Source organism: Lepidochelys olivacea (assembly GCF_965140295.1).
Source record: "Lepidochelys olivacea isolate rLepOli2 genome assembly, chromosome: 20".
Lineage (NCBI taxonomy): Eukaryota > Metazoa > Chordata > Testudines > Cheloniidae > Lepidochelys > Lepidochelys olivacea.
The window spans coordinates 4,395,060-4,413,437 of NC_140430.1; the positions used below are offsets into that span (position 1 = coordinate 4,395,060).

The following is an 18,378-nucleotide window of genomic DNA, read 5'->3' on the forward strand; positions in this document are numbered from 1 at the left end:
TCACATGCCCGACCTGCACGGGAGCACATCCGCCTATAGTCACGTGTGAAGCGATGGGGAGAACCCGCCTGCTCGGGAGTTCCAGCCAATCAGCCCTCGGGCCTGTCCCTCGCCCCGCCACTCCAGCCGCGCGATAACCTTTGCCCTTTGGCCCTTAGTGATGACCTTAGCGCCGTTGCCAAGATGGCGCTGTCCAGGCTGGGCTGTTGCCGGGGAGGTCTGCACGGCGGGCTCCTGGGCGTCGGGCCCGTAACCGTCCCCGCCAGCTGCCTGCGCCGGGTCCTGCGCGCTCCCGAGCCGGCCCCCGCCTGGAGGGCGCTGAGGTGCGCGCGGCCCCCGGGTGTCGGGGGCAGGCGCGGGGGCCGCAACCCCCCCTTCAGGGACGGGAGCCGTGGCCGTTGGCCCCTCCCCCCGCCGCTTCCCCCGGTGACAGAAGATGTGTCCGTTGGCCCCTCCCCCCGCTACCCGTTGTGGCCGTTGACCCCCCCCCCCCGCGCGGGTGCTCGCTGCATCCGTTGGCCTTTCCCCGCCTCCTGCTGGTCTCCATGGTGACCGCTCAGCCGTCCCCGCCGTGCGTCCTAGTGCCAGCCATGCCCATGGGCCCTTCCCCCTCTGTCCCCTGCCAGCCGGGCCCATGGGGACCTTCCCCCTCTGTGCCCCCTGCATGGCTCCTAGTGGCACCTGTGCCTACTGACCAGTCCTCCTCTGTTGCCCAGCCCCCCTCCCCACGCCAGCTGCGCCCACTGACTCCTTCCTCCTCTGTGCGGACAGCCCCCCACTGTCAGCTCGGCTACACCTGTTGTAGAGGATCCTTGTTGCCAGTGCAGCTGTGCTCCTGCCTTTTCACACCAGTGGTGCCTGTTTACCCTGGGGTCCGGTTGTGGTGGTAGGGGAGGGTTGGGCCGCGGATATTGTCTGAATCTTTGGATGTCAGGGTTTTTTTTCCAGGTGATTCTGGAGGTGACTTGGCCTCGTGCTTGGCTGCATCTCCCTGCGGCTGCTGCTGGATGCTCATTAGCTAGCTCAGGGCTACTTTGTGGAGATGAGCACCTCAGCCAACACATTTAGGAGCTATTGAAGCTTCCTGAGACTCTTTTGTAACATGATCTCCTTAAGTTTCCATCTCAGACACAATGGATCCGACTCTTCTCTCACTCACATTAGTGTAAATCAGAAGTATCTGATTCTTTTTGTTGGCCCTGCAGTGGCCAAGACCGTATAAAAAGAGAGTTGGACTCCATTCTGGCTCTGGCATCAGTAACAGAATTGTTAACTAAGGTGTGATTATTGGGCTAAATTCTGCCCTCATTGCACAAATTTAACAAGACAGACTCTGAAGGCAGTGGTGGTACATAGGTTCATCTGAGAATGGAATTTGGCCTGCAGAACCTTTGTTACCAGCATACTTCAAAAATGAAATCCCTGTAGAGTTTTGTCCCATCTTCCTCATTGTGAGTGGTGGTTTTTTCCACCCCCCGCCCTCCCTCACAGCTACTCAGGCTTTGCATCCAATCAAATCACTTCAGCTCAAGCCCTACATCCCCACAAGGCTTTGCTGGTTGGCTGGAGTGCATGTACTTTCCTCTTTACAGCCTCACTGTGCAGGGTATGGAAAGATCACCTGCTTCCTATAAGATTTTTCTGTGAGTTACTTTTTGTTACAGGCACCCAGCATGCTGCCTCTCTACAAAGACAAACCCCAAAGCCCTCCTTGCTGCTGTCATATCACAATTCAAATATGCCAATGGGAAATATGAGAGCTTTTTGGAAAGGACATTCCCCCGCTTCTATCTATTGTATTCGACTTTTCTGAAAGGTAGGTTTTGAGTGGGAGAACTGGTTTCTTTGACTGATTATAGAAAAGGCAGGCTCAATAATTGTAGCCTATTTTTTGTTAGCTAAAGGGACACTGTAAGACTAAAAATTGCTTATTTTTTTCTGTGTTTTATGAATAGTCTCAGAATTTTGCACATGAAAGAATTTTTAGGGTGGGATTTTCAAAGCCAATTTTTCAAGTCCCTTAAGCAATTGACTGAAAGTCTCAGCCGTAACATAGCATTAACTTATCACTTACGATGGGTGTTGGCTTTTTTTTGCATTTCATTCAGTTTGGACAATGAAAATAGACTAGCTAGTTTCACTCTGTTGGGTCAGGCTGTTTGGGTAATTAACACTTTCCAGACAAATGTTTAAAAAAAACCCGAAAAACTTCTTAAAACCATGAAAACTTTTCTATTAAGCTCTGTAAAATCTTTTCTCACAAAATCTAAATCTGAACTGCCAGACAACGTTGCTTTGAAAACTGCTCTATATCCAATAACATCCAATGTAGAGCCAGTGACTGGAAGTTGAAGCTAGACAAATTCAGACAGGTAATAAGGCACACTTTTTTAACAGTGAGGGTAATTAACCATTTGAACAATTTACAGAGGGTTGCAGTAGATACACCAGCTCAGGCAATTTTTAAATCAAGATTGGATATTTTTCTGAAAGATGTGCTCTAGTTTAAACAGGAGTTAATTCAAGGAAATTCTATGGCTTGTGTCATACAAGATGATCACAATAGTCACCTTCTGGGCTTCTCTATGATATGTTGTTTGTAAAGGCTGGACCAGCGTACTGGGAATAGATATTAACTATGAGATTTAAAGACCTCTTGTATATCCAAGTCAGAGGTGATAAGGAGGCTCCCTCCCCTTGCAAAAGATCCAGTTTTAGTCACCCTATCACTAAAAGGATAAAGCAGAAATAGAAAGGTTCAGTGATGGGGAACAAAAGTGACAATTCCATATGGGGAAGAATAAAAAGGTTCAGACTACTTAGAGAGCAGACAGAAAAAAGCTGACATAATAGACAGATATTAGATAAGTTTTGTAAGCTTATTTATTCTCCATACAAGACGAAGGGGTCAGCCTCTTTACCTGAAAAGCAACGGATTTAAAATTAATACTTTTAATGGCCTTCACAAAACGCATAATTCACCCATGTAAGTCATTGCCATAATAGACTAAGGCCAAGAGCTTAGTAGGATTCCAAAAAAAACAATTCAACATTTATATGGATAATGAATGCCTACTGTTCTAGGATGAGTGTACAGGGTGGGCTTTTTAAAGGGACGAAGGGACATAGATCCTTAGGCACTTTTGAAAAATCTTGCCCGTAAGGGATATTAGCCCTCATGTTTTAGAGCAGAGGAAGAAACTTCTCGGATGCTTGAATCCTTAATGCAGAAGTGTCCATTCTGTGGGTTTTGTACCTTCCTCTGAAACATCTGTCCCCAGCTGACTCAGGAACAGGAGATCAGATTGGATAGACCACTGGTTTGATCTACTCTGGCACTTCCTGTTTTGATTTGAAGTCAGAATTTTATGTGTACCGAGGAAGCAGGTAATTGTGTCTAACTGCCCTCCCTCCTCATGCACATCCCTCCAAAAAATCCTGTAATACAGCTTGATGGGCTATTCCAGTCTGCAGCCTGTGCTACTAAAGGTTTTGGATCAGTCAGGTAAACTGCTCTCGCATTCTGCAGATGGCTGCAACAGTTGGAAGAGCTGTTGAAATTTTGATGGCTTGAGTTAGATTCTACATGTTCCAGCCTCTATTCTTGTTTCACTCTCAGCTTCTTCTGTTCTCTGAATAACTCTATGTGGAGAACAGCCTATATGAGACAATCTACAATGCATCAAGTTGTGTTGTACTGCACTCTGCTGCTCAGTAGCCAAACTAAATAAGGATGTAAGGGGTTGTGAAGGACATTGTCAAGGGATCTCTGGGGCAGAGCACAGCTCCAGGCCTGAAGATAACATCTGTATTCTGTACAGGATTTCGGACATTGTTTTCGGAAGCAAAAGAAATAAGAAGAATAAAGTTAAACATGTCCCTTCAAAAGATCGATTTTCATCAGCTTCCATACAGGGAGATGGAAAGATTAAGACAGGTGGGGGCCACCTTTCAGGTTCCTGTTTCTTACTCTGGTATCTGTAAGTTATGCTGAATTTCTCAAACGATCAAGCATTTTACTACACTGTCCCATGCAACTGGCAACCTTGTTTAGTGACTTACACCTCTTGTGATTCCATGACAGAGAGAGAGTGCCCTGCTTTTAGAGGGTGGGTCTGCTGTTGTCACTGGGTAGACTCTCTATCCTTTCTGTGAAGGGACGGTCAAGATACACACTTTAAAGAACCTGCCACCATAGCATGGTGGCTTTACAAAGTTGGGTATTTAACCCAAGGCAGCCTGGCAGTTTGCTCTGGCCTATAATGTTCCTGGCACTTACAGAGCATTTCTTATTGAGAGCAGGATTAGAATGCTGCTGGCTGATCTGAGACAGTCTATCAATCAGTTTTCAACTGCATTGCTGTAACTTGCTATCAAGTCATAACTGTGTTGTTTTAATTTTTGGTCAGTTTCGCAGGGACCTGATCAAGGCCATTCCTATTGGGCTTCTCTCCCTTCCACCTTTTGCCAACTACTTCGTCTTTTTGCTGATGTAAGTATGTCTTTTACCGAGCCTTTAAAACATTGTTGAACATCTTGTTGCCAAGTCCTTGCCCTGAATAGTCACCATGCAGAGGCTCAGATGGTAACTGAAGCGATTAGTCAGTGGAGCTGATCTTTCTCTTTGGGCTCCTTTCTTCTCTCGTCTCTCAGCTGACATTTGTACTATTCCTGGCTGTCTGATGAGAGGGTTTGCTACAGAACAGCTGTATTTGTTCCTCTGGAGACTATTTTTTGTAGCAGTTAAAGCTACACTCATATTCATGGAAAATGATGATTCTGGGCCTGATTCGTTTTTTCCGATGTAGTTTTCCAGTTGTCTAAATTGAGTAAGCGCAAGAGGGAAGAATCATTAACTTCTTGTTTGTCTGCAGACAACTCATCACCTAGACGTCATGAACTAGATGGAATCTGAATGTTTTCTATCCGAACTGATTTCTCCCTTCTGTTCAGATTAAAGTTCCCATTTCTGTACTAACCTCTGTAAAAATCCAGTGTCTTGGATCTCTTGGGACATTCTGCTCTCACTATATTAGTGCGTGTTCTGGGCCCCCTTATAGCAAAAAGGAAATCCAGATGAACAAACCAAACAGCATTGATTTTGTCTGAGGAGATTTCTGCTGCATTCTAGGTACCTCCCCATGCCATTAGATCCTTCTTTCTAACCCTAAGAACAGTGAAAACTTTATATTTATTGGCATTTATATGGTGCTTATCACTGTAGCATCTGAGTATGTCTTCAGTAAACAGTCCGGTGGACACTTGACTGTAAAAGTGGCCTCCTCACATGTGTCCATACTTCTTTCCCAGCTACCCCATCCAGATAAGTGATCCAGTTCCCTTCCCGGATGCTACCCTCCACCCCCAAGCACCTGGAATGCCCCTCCAAGCTCCTTGCACAGCCCTGACTAGACTATGTTGTGCTCTGTGGGTTAATTGATACAGCTAAATGACTGACAGATTATTTATCTAGTATCTTAATGGAAACTAAGGACTTATTATCAGTGAGGTTTCTGCATCATCGGCGCTCTGGAGATCTTTATACCTGCATACTGGTGGTCCTGGGTCACAGCCGAGGGCTAGATGGGACTAGTTGGAGCTCATCGATGCTGCCCCTTAACTGGCCAGAAGGGGAGGCTGTTCCCTGTGCAAGGGTCTGAGCGTCCCACTTCTGTGGAGCTCCCAGATCTGGACAGAAGGAACTGGGAATCAAGCCCTGGTTTGCCACATCACAGGCAGAGCAGTAACCATGGGGCCAGGTCCCAGAACACTCACAGCGTGTCTCCGGTTTGACAGGCAAGGCACTATTGCTAGGCCACGAGCCTGGCCTGTGACTGCGGAGTGTTGGATTTTGTGTAGCTGCAGTGTCCCTGCTTGTGAAGCTCAGTGTGTTACCTCTGGATGACCTTTTCTTTCCAAGGTACTTGTTCCCAAGGCAACTGTTGATACGCCACTTCTGGACCCCAAAGCAGCAGTCTGAGTTTCTGAACATTTATCATGGTATGCGGAGAGAGGTGTACCCAGAACTCATTGATGGCTTAGAGCAGGTGACTCGTTTTGTAGCGGATCAGCAGCTCCGAAGTCAGATGCAAGAGCTCTGCACCCAGGTAAGTAACACAGGGCCTCCTTGCCCCCATGGGGACGGCTCCTCGGGGACACCGTAGGGTCAGCAGCGTCTCATCATTAGGTTATAGCCTTACTGACTGCTGAGCTAACCTGGTTGGCACATGGGATCAAATTGTATGCTGAACTGCACACTGTGTAACCCCACTGGGGTCAGAGGGGGATTTGGCCCGTAGTTTTGGAGGGACTGTTTACATCTGAAACGTTGAGTTTGTCTGCTAGAATAGGAATCCCATCCAGCGGGTCTAGGATTCTGTCTCTGATGGGGATTGAGCCTATGCTTGTGGGTCATCCTAAGTCTCAAATCCTTTTAAAGAAGGGCTGATCCCTCATTTCTTGCCCTCCAAGCTTCCTCAGCTTCATTGGCTGTCCATGGGCAGACAAATTCCCCTGAATTTTCATTGTTCTAACCTCATAAAAAGGAAACAGTCTCGATCTGTTCCACCCGAGGCAGTTACAGAGATGAATCCAAAGGTCTTTAAGAGGCAGAAAGGCTGTCCTTGTGCTAATAGGTAGGTAGGAACCAGTCTGGGAGGTGGAAGTAGTAAAACCCTCTTATGACAAGCAAAAAAGTGCCCAGGTTGCATCAGCTTGGCGAGAAAACCCTCGGTGATGGGAGAGGGGGTGTGGTTACCCAGAGTTGCTGGTCCAAAGGAATTCAGTGGAGACCATCCAAGCAGAGAGGCATTTCTGCTTTGGTGTAGGCTGAGAGTAATATGGCACCACACAGCATGCTAATGCCACAACACCTGGCACTTAGAAATGCTGAGGGAACAAGGTTAGCGACTTACCTGTTGGGCACAGATGGATTTCCAGGGGTCCTGCTGAGTCCTCAGTAGCTGGGGTCAGACGAGTCATCTGTTTGTGGGAAGTATCATGAGCAAAAAAAATCTGGCTCTCCAAGGTGCAGAGCGGTTCCCATCCAGAGGTGGCAAAACTTTTGGCCGTGAGAAGCTTGTTTACGGGACATCCCCTGGGCCTGCAAAGGCTGCGCGTTTGGCAAGTGGTAAGTGCCTCTCCCTGCAGAGGCTGTCTGTGCTAGTGATTAAGGAGATAGCCGGGATTGTACGTACAGCTGAGTGCTGAGGATGGAGGCAGTTCATTGAACTCTGAATGGTCACGAAGCAGCCGGCGGCTGTTTCACGATGCCCTCTGCCCACTGCTTGCTGAAGGCCTTCTCAAGGGAGATGCTGTTACCCAAGGCTAACCTCACCTCCAAGTCTGAACCCATCAGGGACGATCATCGCCAATAGCTCAGCCTGGATTAGATCCCTGGGTTCTCTGGGCTCTGCCCACTATCCCATATACTCTCCTTGAATCTTAGCAGGTTTCCTTGAGACTTCACAGATTTTCCTTGCCCTGCTTTTCACTCCCTGCCACAGAAAGCCTTGAGCCGTATCCTGTTCCTTACTCCTCACTTGCCAATCTTCTTCCTGAGATACCGGCTGCGGAGCCATATGTTGGAGTTACAGCATCTGGACCGAGCCATGCTGAAGCTGGGAGTGAGCGAACTAACTGAAGAGGAAGTGAAAATGGTAAGACTGAGTCCTCCCCTTTCATGTTGTGCCGGCTAGCTTAGAAAAATACGAGACTCCCAGAATCCTGTTGGGGAGAACTAGATACACAGTTGGTTTTTTCTCTCACTCGTGAGCAAAAAGCCTTGTGTGACAGCGTCTCTGTGGTGGAATATGATTTGCTGTGTTATGAACCGGTCACGGTTTCTCCTGTTGTGTCTACATCAAAGAAATACTATTCAGGCTCAGATCCTGGCCGATAACTTGGGGCTTGATCCTGCACTCCTGACTCAGACAAAATGCCCGTTGAAGTCAAGGGAGGATTGCAGGCTTAGGCCCTGTTGTTTGTTCTGCTGCTTAGCTAGGGCTGGGGAAAAGAGGAAAGCGGGTCACTGAGTTTAAATTGCTCAGCTCCAGAGATGTACAATGAGCTAAGAAGAAATGCATGAATCAGTGACTTTCCCTGCTTGAAGTGTATGTATGGGGGAGGATAGCTAGGCCATGCCTGGGCCACACAAATAAGCCTTCCTCAGCAGAGGGAGTGGGCAGGGATTTGAGGTGAGAGGCAGGGTTATATATGTTTCCTGGGGGGAGGGGGAAACTTCTCCCATGCCATCTCATGTGTGAAGCAATTGCACTAGAGAAACTACATGGTGTTTTGGTCCATTTAAAGCTGTATTTATCCAAATGCCCCCCAAAAGTAACTGAGCCAGAGAATTAAGCCTGTTTCTTCCCATCAGAAATAAACGAGCTGCCTTGTGAATACACCTTCCAGCAGGGAGTCAGGATTCAAGAGATTTAGTGTACAGGGGACATAGGAGTAACACCTGTGTATTGCTCTGAAATTGACTAGTGCTCTGAATATACTTTAAAGGGGTCTAGAGTTGCAATCCTTCCTGCACAAGAGATTGCCTTAGTGTGAATGTTTGAGCTTCACTTCCAGCAGAATAGAGGGAGTATAAAGCAGCCACTGGGGGAACACTTCTAGTGGAGGTCCAGAGTAGGGTTGGATTACATGGCCCTGTGCTATTCCTGCACCTCACTTTCCAGTGTAGGGGCATGCTGGGGGTAAAAGGGAAGCAGATGGAGTACTCTGGTGATTCTAGGCTGTGGAGCAGCAATGGGGCTGCTCTAACTTAAACAGGGGACCAAGGCAGCCCATGGTTTAAAGCTACTTTTGTCCCCTCTTTCCTGGGCTGCACTTCGTGGGAGTCTCAGTCCAGATTCCAGCCCCTTGTGTTCAGTGATCCCCACTGAAATGAAAGCTCATTAGTCTGCACGCACCTGCCCTGACACTTGCTTCTCTCTCTTCTGTGGTCGTTAGGCTTGTTATGTCCGGGGCCTGAACTCCACCCACCTCAGCCCATCGGAATGCCAAAAATGGCTGAAGCAGTGGGTGAAGCTCTCCTGTGAACTGAAAGGTAAGACTGGCAGAGCTCAGCCAGCTGGCCACCTCTTGGCTGCTTCTTCCTCTTGTGTGCGGTGCAGATCCCGTAGGGCTGACCTCAGGCAATGCACCCGAGGTTGTGAACATCAAAGCTGTACTTACGTGTCACACAGGGTTATACATTTCAAAACAAATGGAGCTTCAGGGCTTTCTGAATGGCAGCCCTACAGATGCCCACAATAGGGAGGGGCGGGCATAATGGTCCAAACCTCAGGTCTGAAATGCCTAGGTTCCCTGCAGCCACAGGTTCACATTCCAGCCCTTCTGCATTTGGAGGTGGATAAGCTGATTTCTGAGCCATTTACTTTTAGGTGAGACCTTGAACCAAGTTCTGGCTGGTCTGTCTGAACCTTGAGCACGGAGTCCTTCCGTAAGGTTATGGTCTTGCTCTGGTGTCCTGGAAGTGGGACCTTACTGAAATCCTTGGGCTTGGGAGAGCCCAGGTTATGCGTGTGTTTTAACAGAGAAAAAAAGAGTTCACGCTGCAGGACCCTCAGAGGCAGATCATAGTATTGCCATCTCGTGTCCTCTTGGCACTGTTGATTGAGTGCAGGTACATGGGGAAAGAGGAACAGATATCCAAAGAAGAGTTTCTCAGTATACGAAGAGACATAAACATTCAAACAGCTCCAATTGGGCCAGGCCAGTGCATTAGCTGCAGCTTCTGGGCTTATTTGGCCGAGATGCGTGCTAGGGAGGCTGAGCGGCGATGGAGCACATGGCCAAAAGCACTGCAGTCTCTAACCTAAAAAACAGCTGTTTAAATGGAGTATGTTCCCAGGCTGGCTCCCTGGGGGAACCGCATCCCCCACAGTTAATGGGTTGGGATCAGCCCATTCGGTGGAGCTTCTAACCTCTCACTTTCTCTTCTCACAACTAGCTGGAGAGGAGCTGGCCTCTGCCCTGGCTTCCAAAAACGAGATTGACATTTCCCCTCCCCCGTGCCTGTCCTGAGTGTCACTGGTGGCTTTAGTTAAAATACTAAATTCTGACAGGACTGCTGGCTAGCGAGTATCTCAACCCATGAAATCTCTGCGAAGAAATGAACAGCTTTTCTTCTGGAATCATTTGATTCTTGTTGGCCCCTGATCAGCATCCTGGCAGCTGGAGTTTGCCAATCCCAGTTACCTGCTGCCAGCTCCCCCCTCACAACCTGTCAGGTCTCTGGGGAGCAGAGCTGGAATTATAAAACCTCGAGCAAAGGGTTTAGGACTCTGTATCATGGTGATACAGAGCTTCTCTTCAGGGCAAAACTGAGCTACTGTGTCCAAAAAGGCTGCCAGATGACAGACAGCTTGGCCAAGGATTGTCACTCAGAGAATGGCACAGAAAAGCTTAACATGAGTGCTGTCAGCTGGTCCCGCTGCAGATTTACAGGGCAAACCTGTGGAGTCCCTGGCATACATCTGTGGCCCAGATGCCATGGTGGAGGTTGCAGTTCTCTCCTTGGGCTACTGCAGGTGTAGGCAACTCTTGCTTTTGTCAAACATGCTGCTTCTTCCTCCCAGCTAGTCCCCAGCACTGTTCTAAATGGGTGGCGTGGGTGGGGAGGGGGATTGTCCTGGCTGCAGGTTTGTGATCACTGCACTGTGTAGGTGTTACCCTTCCCTCTTTCGAGGATTTGATGCGAGAACCAACTAGGGATTTGTCTCTGCCCAGATAGTGCTGGTGAAACAGGAGGCTGACCTTCCAGCCCCTGCATTGTTCATGGGTGTAGTAGGGGTCATTACAGAACAGGTGTACAGCCCAGAGCCGGATGTCAGGAGAACTTGTATTCAGACCTTCTTGATGGTGCTGTGGCCTGGGTGAAGTGTGAGCCTACACTGCTAACTGCTGCTGCTGCGTCCCAGTCTGCCAGCCGTCCAGTGAGCCTTTGTGGTAAATGAAGGATAAAAGGGCTGGCTACTTTAGCTGGCGCCTGCCACTGTTTCCTCTCACCTCTGGAAATGCCTTCTGCTGGGGCCAGGGGGTGCCTGCCACCAGTAGCACGCTCAAGATGGGGACTCCCACTTGCTGGTTCTGGAGGTGTCAGGTAAACGTGACTTTGTGTTTTCAGATTCGGAGGTCTCGCTCTTGGCACACAGCATGGTCTTAATGTCCACCAACTACCTCGGGGCCAAGGAGTGACGGTACAGGCACCGACTTCAACTGTCGACCTATTTCTAGTGCTGGTGGTTGCAGCAGGGTAGAGTTTTTTGCTTGCATTGCAGGAGGGGGGCTGGACTTTAGCGAGAAACACCTTGCTTTTTGCCTGCCGATCCACCTCTAAACAGTACAGCATAGAAGAGTAAAACCCCTCCTCAGCCCTGCCAGCGATGAGAGCTGCAAGCTCATTTACCTAAGATACATCGTCAAGTCCCTGAGAGCAAGAACCTGCTGTGGCTCCCAGTCACTAGGTGGTAGATTCCATGTTTTTTGAATGTGTAAGAGTGGCCCTTGCTGGGGTTGGGAGTGATTCTGCAATTCTGAGCCATGCAGATGTCTATGCTCTTCCCTGTCATTTTCCAGAAGAGACCATGTTGGCACGCAGCCAGGAGACCTGGCTTTGCTATTATAGCCTCAAACTGTGGCACTTTAAATGTAATCCTGTCCAGTGGAGAAAGCTAGTCTCCCCTGGATTTGTAAGCTTCCCCGGGAGGCTCCCACTGGTAACTTACAGCAGTGGGCATTAGCCAGCTAGGTTCCTTGTTCTCCAGGACCTGTGAAGAGACACCTGTCTGGAGCAGTGCTCTTTGCTGTTTTTCCTGTTAAGTTGTTAAGCTTTATTTACTATGTTGTTTTAGGAATAAGGTGAATTTTACTAGGAGGGGTTGTGAGTAGAGCACCCTAATTGCCTGGGGCTTAGTAAGTGACCTTGCCCCTTTGGCCAGTGATATGCCTTAATGTTGAGGATCCATGTATTTGTTCAGTTGTCTTTTTAGTTCACAGCAGTGCCCTGTTAGTGCTTGAACTGTGGCTGTTCCTCTCTGCCCTAGCTGACTGCTGGAAAGAGATACAGGCCAGATAGGAACAGTTCCCACTTTCAAACTTGGCTCCACTGTAAGTTAGCTTGATTTTCAGTTTCCGAGCATCTGCAGCTTCCTCTGAAATCAGTAGGAGCTGAGTTCAGGTCACTTTGTTTGGTACCCCAATCTGAAAATCCTGGCCTAGAGCCTATTGCCGTAGAAATAAATGCTAAACAGCACTTACCTGTTAAGGACGTAGTCTCAGCTTCATTTTGTCAATGAAGTGATTTAAGTTCTGCCTAATCAGTTTTTAGACCTGAACTTTTTGCTCAGTGTGAGGATTTGGGAGCCAGGAGTTTGGTCAACAGGAGCTCCATCCCTGTGCACCTGAATGTCTCATGGCAGAGGCTGCAAGTTGAGTTTAAGGGATTTTTTAAAAAAAGTTACTTATAACTAATGTCTTAAGTTATTTATGGCAGTAAAAATGCATGAAATGTCTGTCTTAAATCTGTGGTATCCTTACATAAATATTCCATTAAAGACAACAGCTAAGGAAAGGTCTCTGGTGTATTTTTAAAATTAGATCCTGTGTGAGGTGTCCAATTAGTCTCCCAGCACCTGGAACTCTGATTAAGATTGCTGAGACTGGAGCCCTGCTCTCAGATTTTAAAGCAGGACGACGGCATGTCTAGGAGGACTAACCCAGAGGATCAAGCGAGCTGTTAAAGCCCCACTATTCAACCAGAGGATATTAAGCTGCAGTCTGAGTAAACAGCCTTTGTTTGTTTATGCCTTCACCATAGACCCAGACCACACTGCAATCTCCAGAGGTGTGCAATGGTTACTTCACAAATAGACCTCACTTCTCTAATCTGCTTGAATTAGGGTCTAACAGGCCACAACAGGAGTTCCTACCCCGTGGCACAGAGGTAACCTCACCCTAACTAGCTTAAACCATATGCTTTTATCCCCTTTGAGATGAGAACACAAGGCACAGGATGCAAGTTTGAGCATTTCTTTATTTTTACACTTAAATATTCTCTTTAAATACAGCATTATCACAATGAAAAGAACCTAAAAGGCCAAAAAAAAAAAAAAAAAAAAAATGCAGAGGACCTGACAAGCTTTGGATTCACATTGAAAATTCCACCTGTATACAGTGTGTGAGAGGAGACCGGAGAAGTTAAGAAGTAGCGAAGTCACTATTTAAATAGGAAAAGGAGCAGGGCTAGAACCAAAATGTCTCAGATCGGGAACAGGCAACAGCTCAATAGCACCAGAAGTGAGATGGGCTGTTGGGTTTACTACATGGCTCACAGAAGTGGTTTAGGAGGAGACAGTGCGGTACCAGCATTAGTGTCACAAAGTGTGTGTGGGGAAGGGGGGAGGGAAAAGGCCAAAATGCACTATTAACAGCATAGTTATCTTTGTAAAAATAGAGTAAATCCTGTTAGTTCTTTGTTTAGTGTGAGAGCCCCCAGCCTAACTGCTGCCCTAGGATTCTTCTGTAATTTCATTTAAAGCAGTCCAGCCTCTGGTCAGCCTGTGTATTTCCACACATCACCAGAAGGCCCCAGCCTAGTTTCATTCGCTTCCATAGCATCGAAGGGCTGGGATACGAATCAAGAAGGGAAGATTTTACCTATTAAATGTCACCAGGCAGAACCACTCACTTGCTTTCCCTCGCAAAGGAGAGCTGCCCTGTTTCGCATAGGAGCAGACCGTGTGCCCAAAGCCCTTATGGATACACGGTGTCAGTCTGGCAAATGGCCAATCCAGTTACTCAACACCTGATCAACACACGCAGCCGGGTCAGCTAACTGTGCGAAGTGGAGGGAGTTATCATCCTACTGGCACAGGTGACCATTATTCCATGGGGGATGGGGGGGGGGAGGAGGAGAAGAGCTTTAGACTTTACCTGTGGGTTCAACTAGCCTCTTCCTACTCACTGGCAGCACCATCTTGGAATGTTGGGGGGAGAATTCCCCCTGCTAAAGGCTTCAAAGGGATCTGCTAGGAAAAGGTGTGAATGGTTAATTCCAGTCTCAAGCACACATTCTGCTGGTTACAGTTCGGCCGAGGGGTGAAGCTTAAAGTGCTCAGTAGCACACGCTCTGTTGCTGTCCTACTGCAAGAATGACTTTTAAAGCCTTTATGCTTCTTGCTGTCCCAGAAGAAGGGGATTGGCTGTGGAATTAAGGCAACAAAAATGCAGGGAGCGTGTTTGGGCTGTTTACAGGAGATGCCCAGCTGTGGCTGCACCAAGTGCAAGATTCAGCATCCTGTGTAGGGACCCACTTTTGAAAAGACAGCTGCCCTGGGGGTGGGCCGGACATCTATCTATTCTACAGCACCCAGCTTTATAGCTCAGAGTGTGGAATTTGGAAATAGGGAATTTAGTGATTTCATTTGTGCCCCATAACAAATGGGGGAGAGAAGAAACATCACCTGCACCAGTGTGAGCTGTTGTCCATTTCTCACAGTCATGTTGATGGGGTTGTGGCCATAGCCCCAGCAGGCAGGTGATGGGCCTGGGTGTTCGATGTTTAAGGATACATGGCCACTGAGGCCAGAGGAGGTTCACAGTCTAAACCAAAGAGGAAAAGCTAGTTTGCTGAACACAACATTCACTTCTAACTGCTCACTGCGCCAGGAAGAAGTCAGGCAGCAAGGGGATTTTAAATACCAGTCACCAAAACACAGCTCTGTTCACCCTAGAAATCCAGCAAGGCGTTAACATGTAGCTGACCCACCACCAACTGCTTAGTATCCTTCCAGCACAAATAAGTGCTGTAGCTACTTACTATGGGAGAAATCTGTAATGGAAAAGTGAAATGGACGAGATTGTTTCGGCAGCCCGGCAGGTTCCATGAGTCTGAAAGAGAAGGGAAAGGTATTTCTGCTCTTCGCAGAAGTTTAGTACTGCAGTTGTGCTGGGTCCTGGTCTTTCAGAAAGTACAGTGCAGAGCAATACAACTGGGTCCTGGATGTGTTCTCCTTGGGCCAGGAGAATGAGGGGACTCAGGGGACGGGGTCTGTACCAGCTTTTTGCCACAGAAAGGAAGATGCCTGTGAGGCTAGGGAGAAAAGTGCTTTTGCTACCTGCCTGGAAGGCAGGGTTCATGGGCTGTTAGGACAGGAATTGTGGCAGTTTTGAGAAGATTTCGCCTTTCCCCTAGAGTCTTGGGAATATGCTGTGGCTTATTAGAATGATGACTATGTGCCTCCCTGCACCAGGCTGGGATGCAAGCCCAGAGCACAGCACCTTCTCTGCCACCAACGTATTGCACCTTTGCAATCTCTGCTGAATTCACAGACAGCCCTAGTAGGGAAAGGGCCGATTTCTTTCAGGAGTGGAAATATTTGCTGCTCACCCAGTCACCCAAAGCTGCAATTCCATTGCATGCAAACCTCTCGCCCTCCAGTTTAGACCGAGCCAGGACAGAGGATCACTATTAAGCGACGGGGTGGCAGGAAGCTTTTTTTTAGGTGAGCATGTGGATCATGTTGTTGGTCTTCCCCCTCCCCACTCCACTTCCTGTGCACTTAAAACAGAAAACATGGACTTGATTAGGAAACAGTCAGGTGGCATCCTCCCGTCTGTCTCCACCAGGTTACCAGTCTTTACCATCCAACCTTCATACTTCCACAAAGATCAATTCCATTGGAGTAGTCCAGGTCCAAAGAGGGAGCTCCCTTCTTTGCCATAGGGAAGGGAGCCTACAGCCCAGCACAGGGACTGTAGTATCAGTTACAGGCAATGGGTCACAGAATGGCTCAGTAAACATTCAGCACATTTAAAAAAAAAAAAAAAAAAAAAAAAAGAATGGATTCCATCAAGCCCATAACGGGCAGGTGATGCAGGGCTGGGAGGCAGTAAGGGCGGGGCCAGGACAAAGCTACTGAGAAGCAGGAGACTCTAAGCTGGTGTTAGTTTATAAAATGGTTGCATGCCGAAAGAGTAAACGTAACTAGTCGTGGAGGATGATTGATCCATAGAAAGCCATCTTTTCGGGGCAAGGTAAGGGTGGCAGATACCAGGGGAGAGAGCGGAGAGCCCAGACTGTTCCGCTGCTGGAGAGGGGTCCAGACAGGAGGTTCCAAGGGCAAGTGCTGAAGCAGACGGTACTGTAGGAATGTTGTCAGTTTCACCTGGGATGAGAAGCAGGATGAGACTCTGCCACACAAACACGTTCAAGATCAGGGGGGGAAGCAACCATGGAAAGGCATCCCTGCTGCCCCACAGACCAAGTCCGGTGCTCGAAGGGGAGGAACAAGAGGCAGCTTCGCACTATTGCTTATAGGAGACGGACACAGATTCACATAGGATGGTCCCTGTGGGGGTGGGGGGAGGGGAGACACCCAGTTCCACAAATGGGAGGGAGCTCAGCTGAACCTCCTCCCTCATCTGGCACATGGAGCAGCACCTCCAGCGTTAGACGTGATGCCCCACCCTCTCAAGAGTCTGCCACAAGCGCTTGGTTTCATTGGTTTTCTTTTAAATCATATGTACAAAGCAGCCCGGCTCCCCCACCCCACCCCACCCCACTTAAATAATCCTCAGCGGCCACTGCCACTCGATAAAATATCTGTCAATAAATAGACATCAGAGAAAGCACGTGGAGGGGCCAGGGGCTGGGTCACACGGCCAGGGCGGGCCCTAGGGAGCGCTCCTCCGGGGAAGGCAGCTCACACGCTCTCTCTGGGGCCTGCTCTGGTCCAGATGACGGAGCGTTTGTACGGAACGGAGGAGACGCGGCTGCCCTGCAGCTCTCGTGGGGCAGGGAGGGCTCCAGAGACAAGGCGGCTACCTTCCCCGTCTCCGTCTTGCTCGGGGCCACGGCTCTGCTGCAAGGCACCAGCGAGGCTACGGGGACGGAGAAGACACTCAGATCTTTCTCATTTGTGTAAGGAGAGGGCACCTCCGACTCCTCCGTGCCACTCTCGCCCTTCACCCCCAGCACGGACCTTTGGTCCACCTGGTAGTACACCACCGGCCCATTGTTCAAGTAGGACTGGTTGGCCACAGCCGAGGCTGCCTGCTCGGTGCTGTCTGCGAAGCACAGGACAGACGAGCCCGGCGGGAGCTGGGCTTGAATGAGGATTGGCGTGGGTAGGCCTGGGCACAACCCCTCGGGCACAGCCAGAGGCTCCTCAAGGATGCACACTCCCAAGCTCTCTATGTTGGCACCACTGGAGTCTTCCTCAGCCTTCAGCCTCTCCAGCTCCTCCGCCGTCTGCAGATGCATGACGGCTGTCTCGTTCTCCGCCATGAACTCCTGGAAGTCTTGCGTCTCCGAGGGCTGTGTTCCCAGCCAGTCGTTGCTGGAGCCGTGCAGAGACTCCTCCTCCAGGGCCTGGGGCCGGCTCACCTGCCGCTTGTTCTCCAGCTCCAGCTTCATGATGGTGTGGAGATAGTGAGTCCGCACCCGGATGGGATTAAATTCTATTCGCCCGGCCATGTTCCCACAGCCGTCCCTGGAGCAGCCACATGGGAAGGACATGCGATCCACCTGGGAGTAAAGGGAAGAGCAGTGAGACCGCAGCTGACAACAACAGGGTGACATGGCATGAGCACCTCTCCAGGGAAAGCACTCGGGCTCAGACCTCAGCTGAAGGAAACATGCACAGGGTTGTGTCTGCCACCACACTACAACAAACCATTAACTAGCCCATAAGTGCAGCCCCCATTAACCTTGCCAGAGCCTGGTCCTTCTCGGAGCTCCACATCCCCAGCCAAACCTGGGGAGTGTGAGGTGACCCTGCAGCATCTGCCTGCCTCTTCCCACCTGAGCACGTGGCTAAGAGGGGCTGGCAGGTGACGGGGGTGGGGAGAGGAGGGCACATTGCTGTGGCTCTCATCAGACGGGAGGGATCAGTGGACAATGGCCAGCACCGCTCCCCATGCACCCAGCCAAGGACAGTGTGGCTAACCAGGAACAACCCCCCTGTGTCTCACCATCATGGGAACAACCAGAGATTCAAATGCCCAGTGAGCAGGAGGGGCCAGGCCACCCTAACAGCAGGTCTGGCTCCTTACCCCTGGATTCTCATGAGTATATTCAGGGGATCCCTGCTTTGATGCAAGGACCCCAATTGTTTGGTGGTGATGGGGAGAGCGGGAGGTCACTCCACTCTTACTCCCTTGTCCCCATTTCTGACCCTTAAATGCCAAACTGCCCACCCCACCCCCACTGCTTTGGTTTCCCCTCTATCCAGAAGGCGCCATCGGTGTGCTACATGAGTCAGCCAGCAGGGGGAGCCAGTGCAGTCCACAGTTCCTGCCACATACCTGGGCAGTCTCTGGTCCCAAACCCAGATCTCAACCCGGCAGACACCATCAGGATCT

At 49.5% G+C, this 18,378-nt stretch overlaps 2 protein-coding genes across 2 annotated transcripts in view; one reads left to right on the forward strand and one right to left on the reverse strand.

The window, feature by feature from the left end:
- Positions 1–53: 53 nt before the first annotated feature.
- Positions 54–12,594, forward strand: LETMD1 (LETM1 domain containing 1; the record flags this gene model as incomplete). The annotated part of the gene is given in 10 exon segments (XM_084610154.1): positions 54–109; positions 111–323; positions 1,665–1,816; positions 3,822–3,937; positions 4,410–4,492; positions 5,921–6,107; positions 7,028–7,129; positions 7,506–7,658; positions 8,962–9,058; positions 11,141–12,594. Coding segments are annotated over 10 exon segments (1,230 nt in total). The 3' UTR covers positions 11,212–12,594.
- A 434-nt stretch (positions 12,595–13,028) lies between these two features.
- The window catches only part of CSRNP2 (cysteine and serine rich nuclear protein 2), a 29,027-nt gene continuing 23,677 nt past the window's right edge, over positions 13,029–18,378 (reverse strand). The window contains exon 5 of the mRNA XM_084609970.1: positions 13,029–17,542. Coding sequence (XP_084466096.1) covers positions 16,670–17,542 — 873 coding nt within the window. The 3' untranslated portion in view covers positions 13,029–16,669. The remainder of the gene's footprint in view (positions 17,543–18,378) is intronic.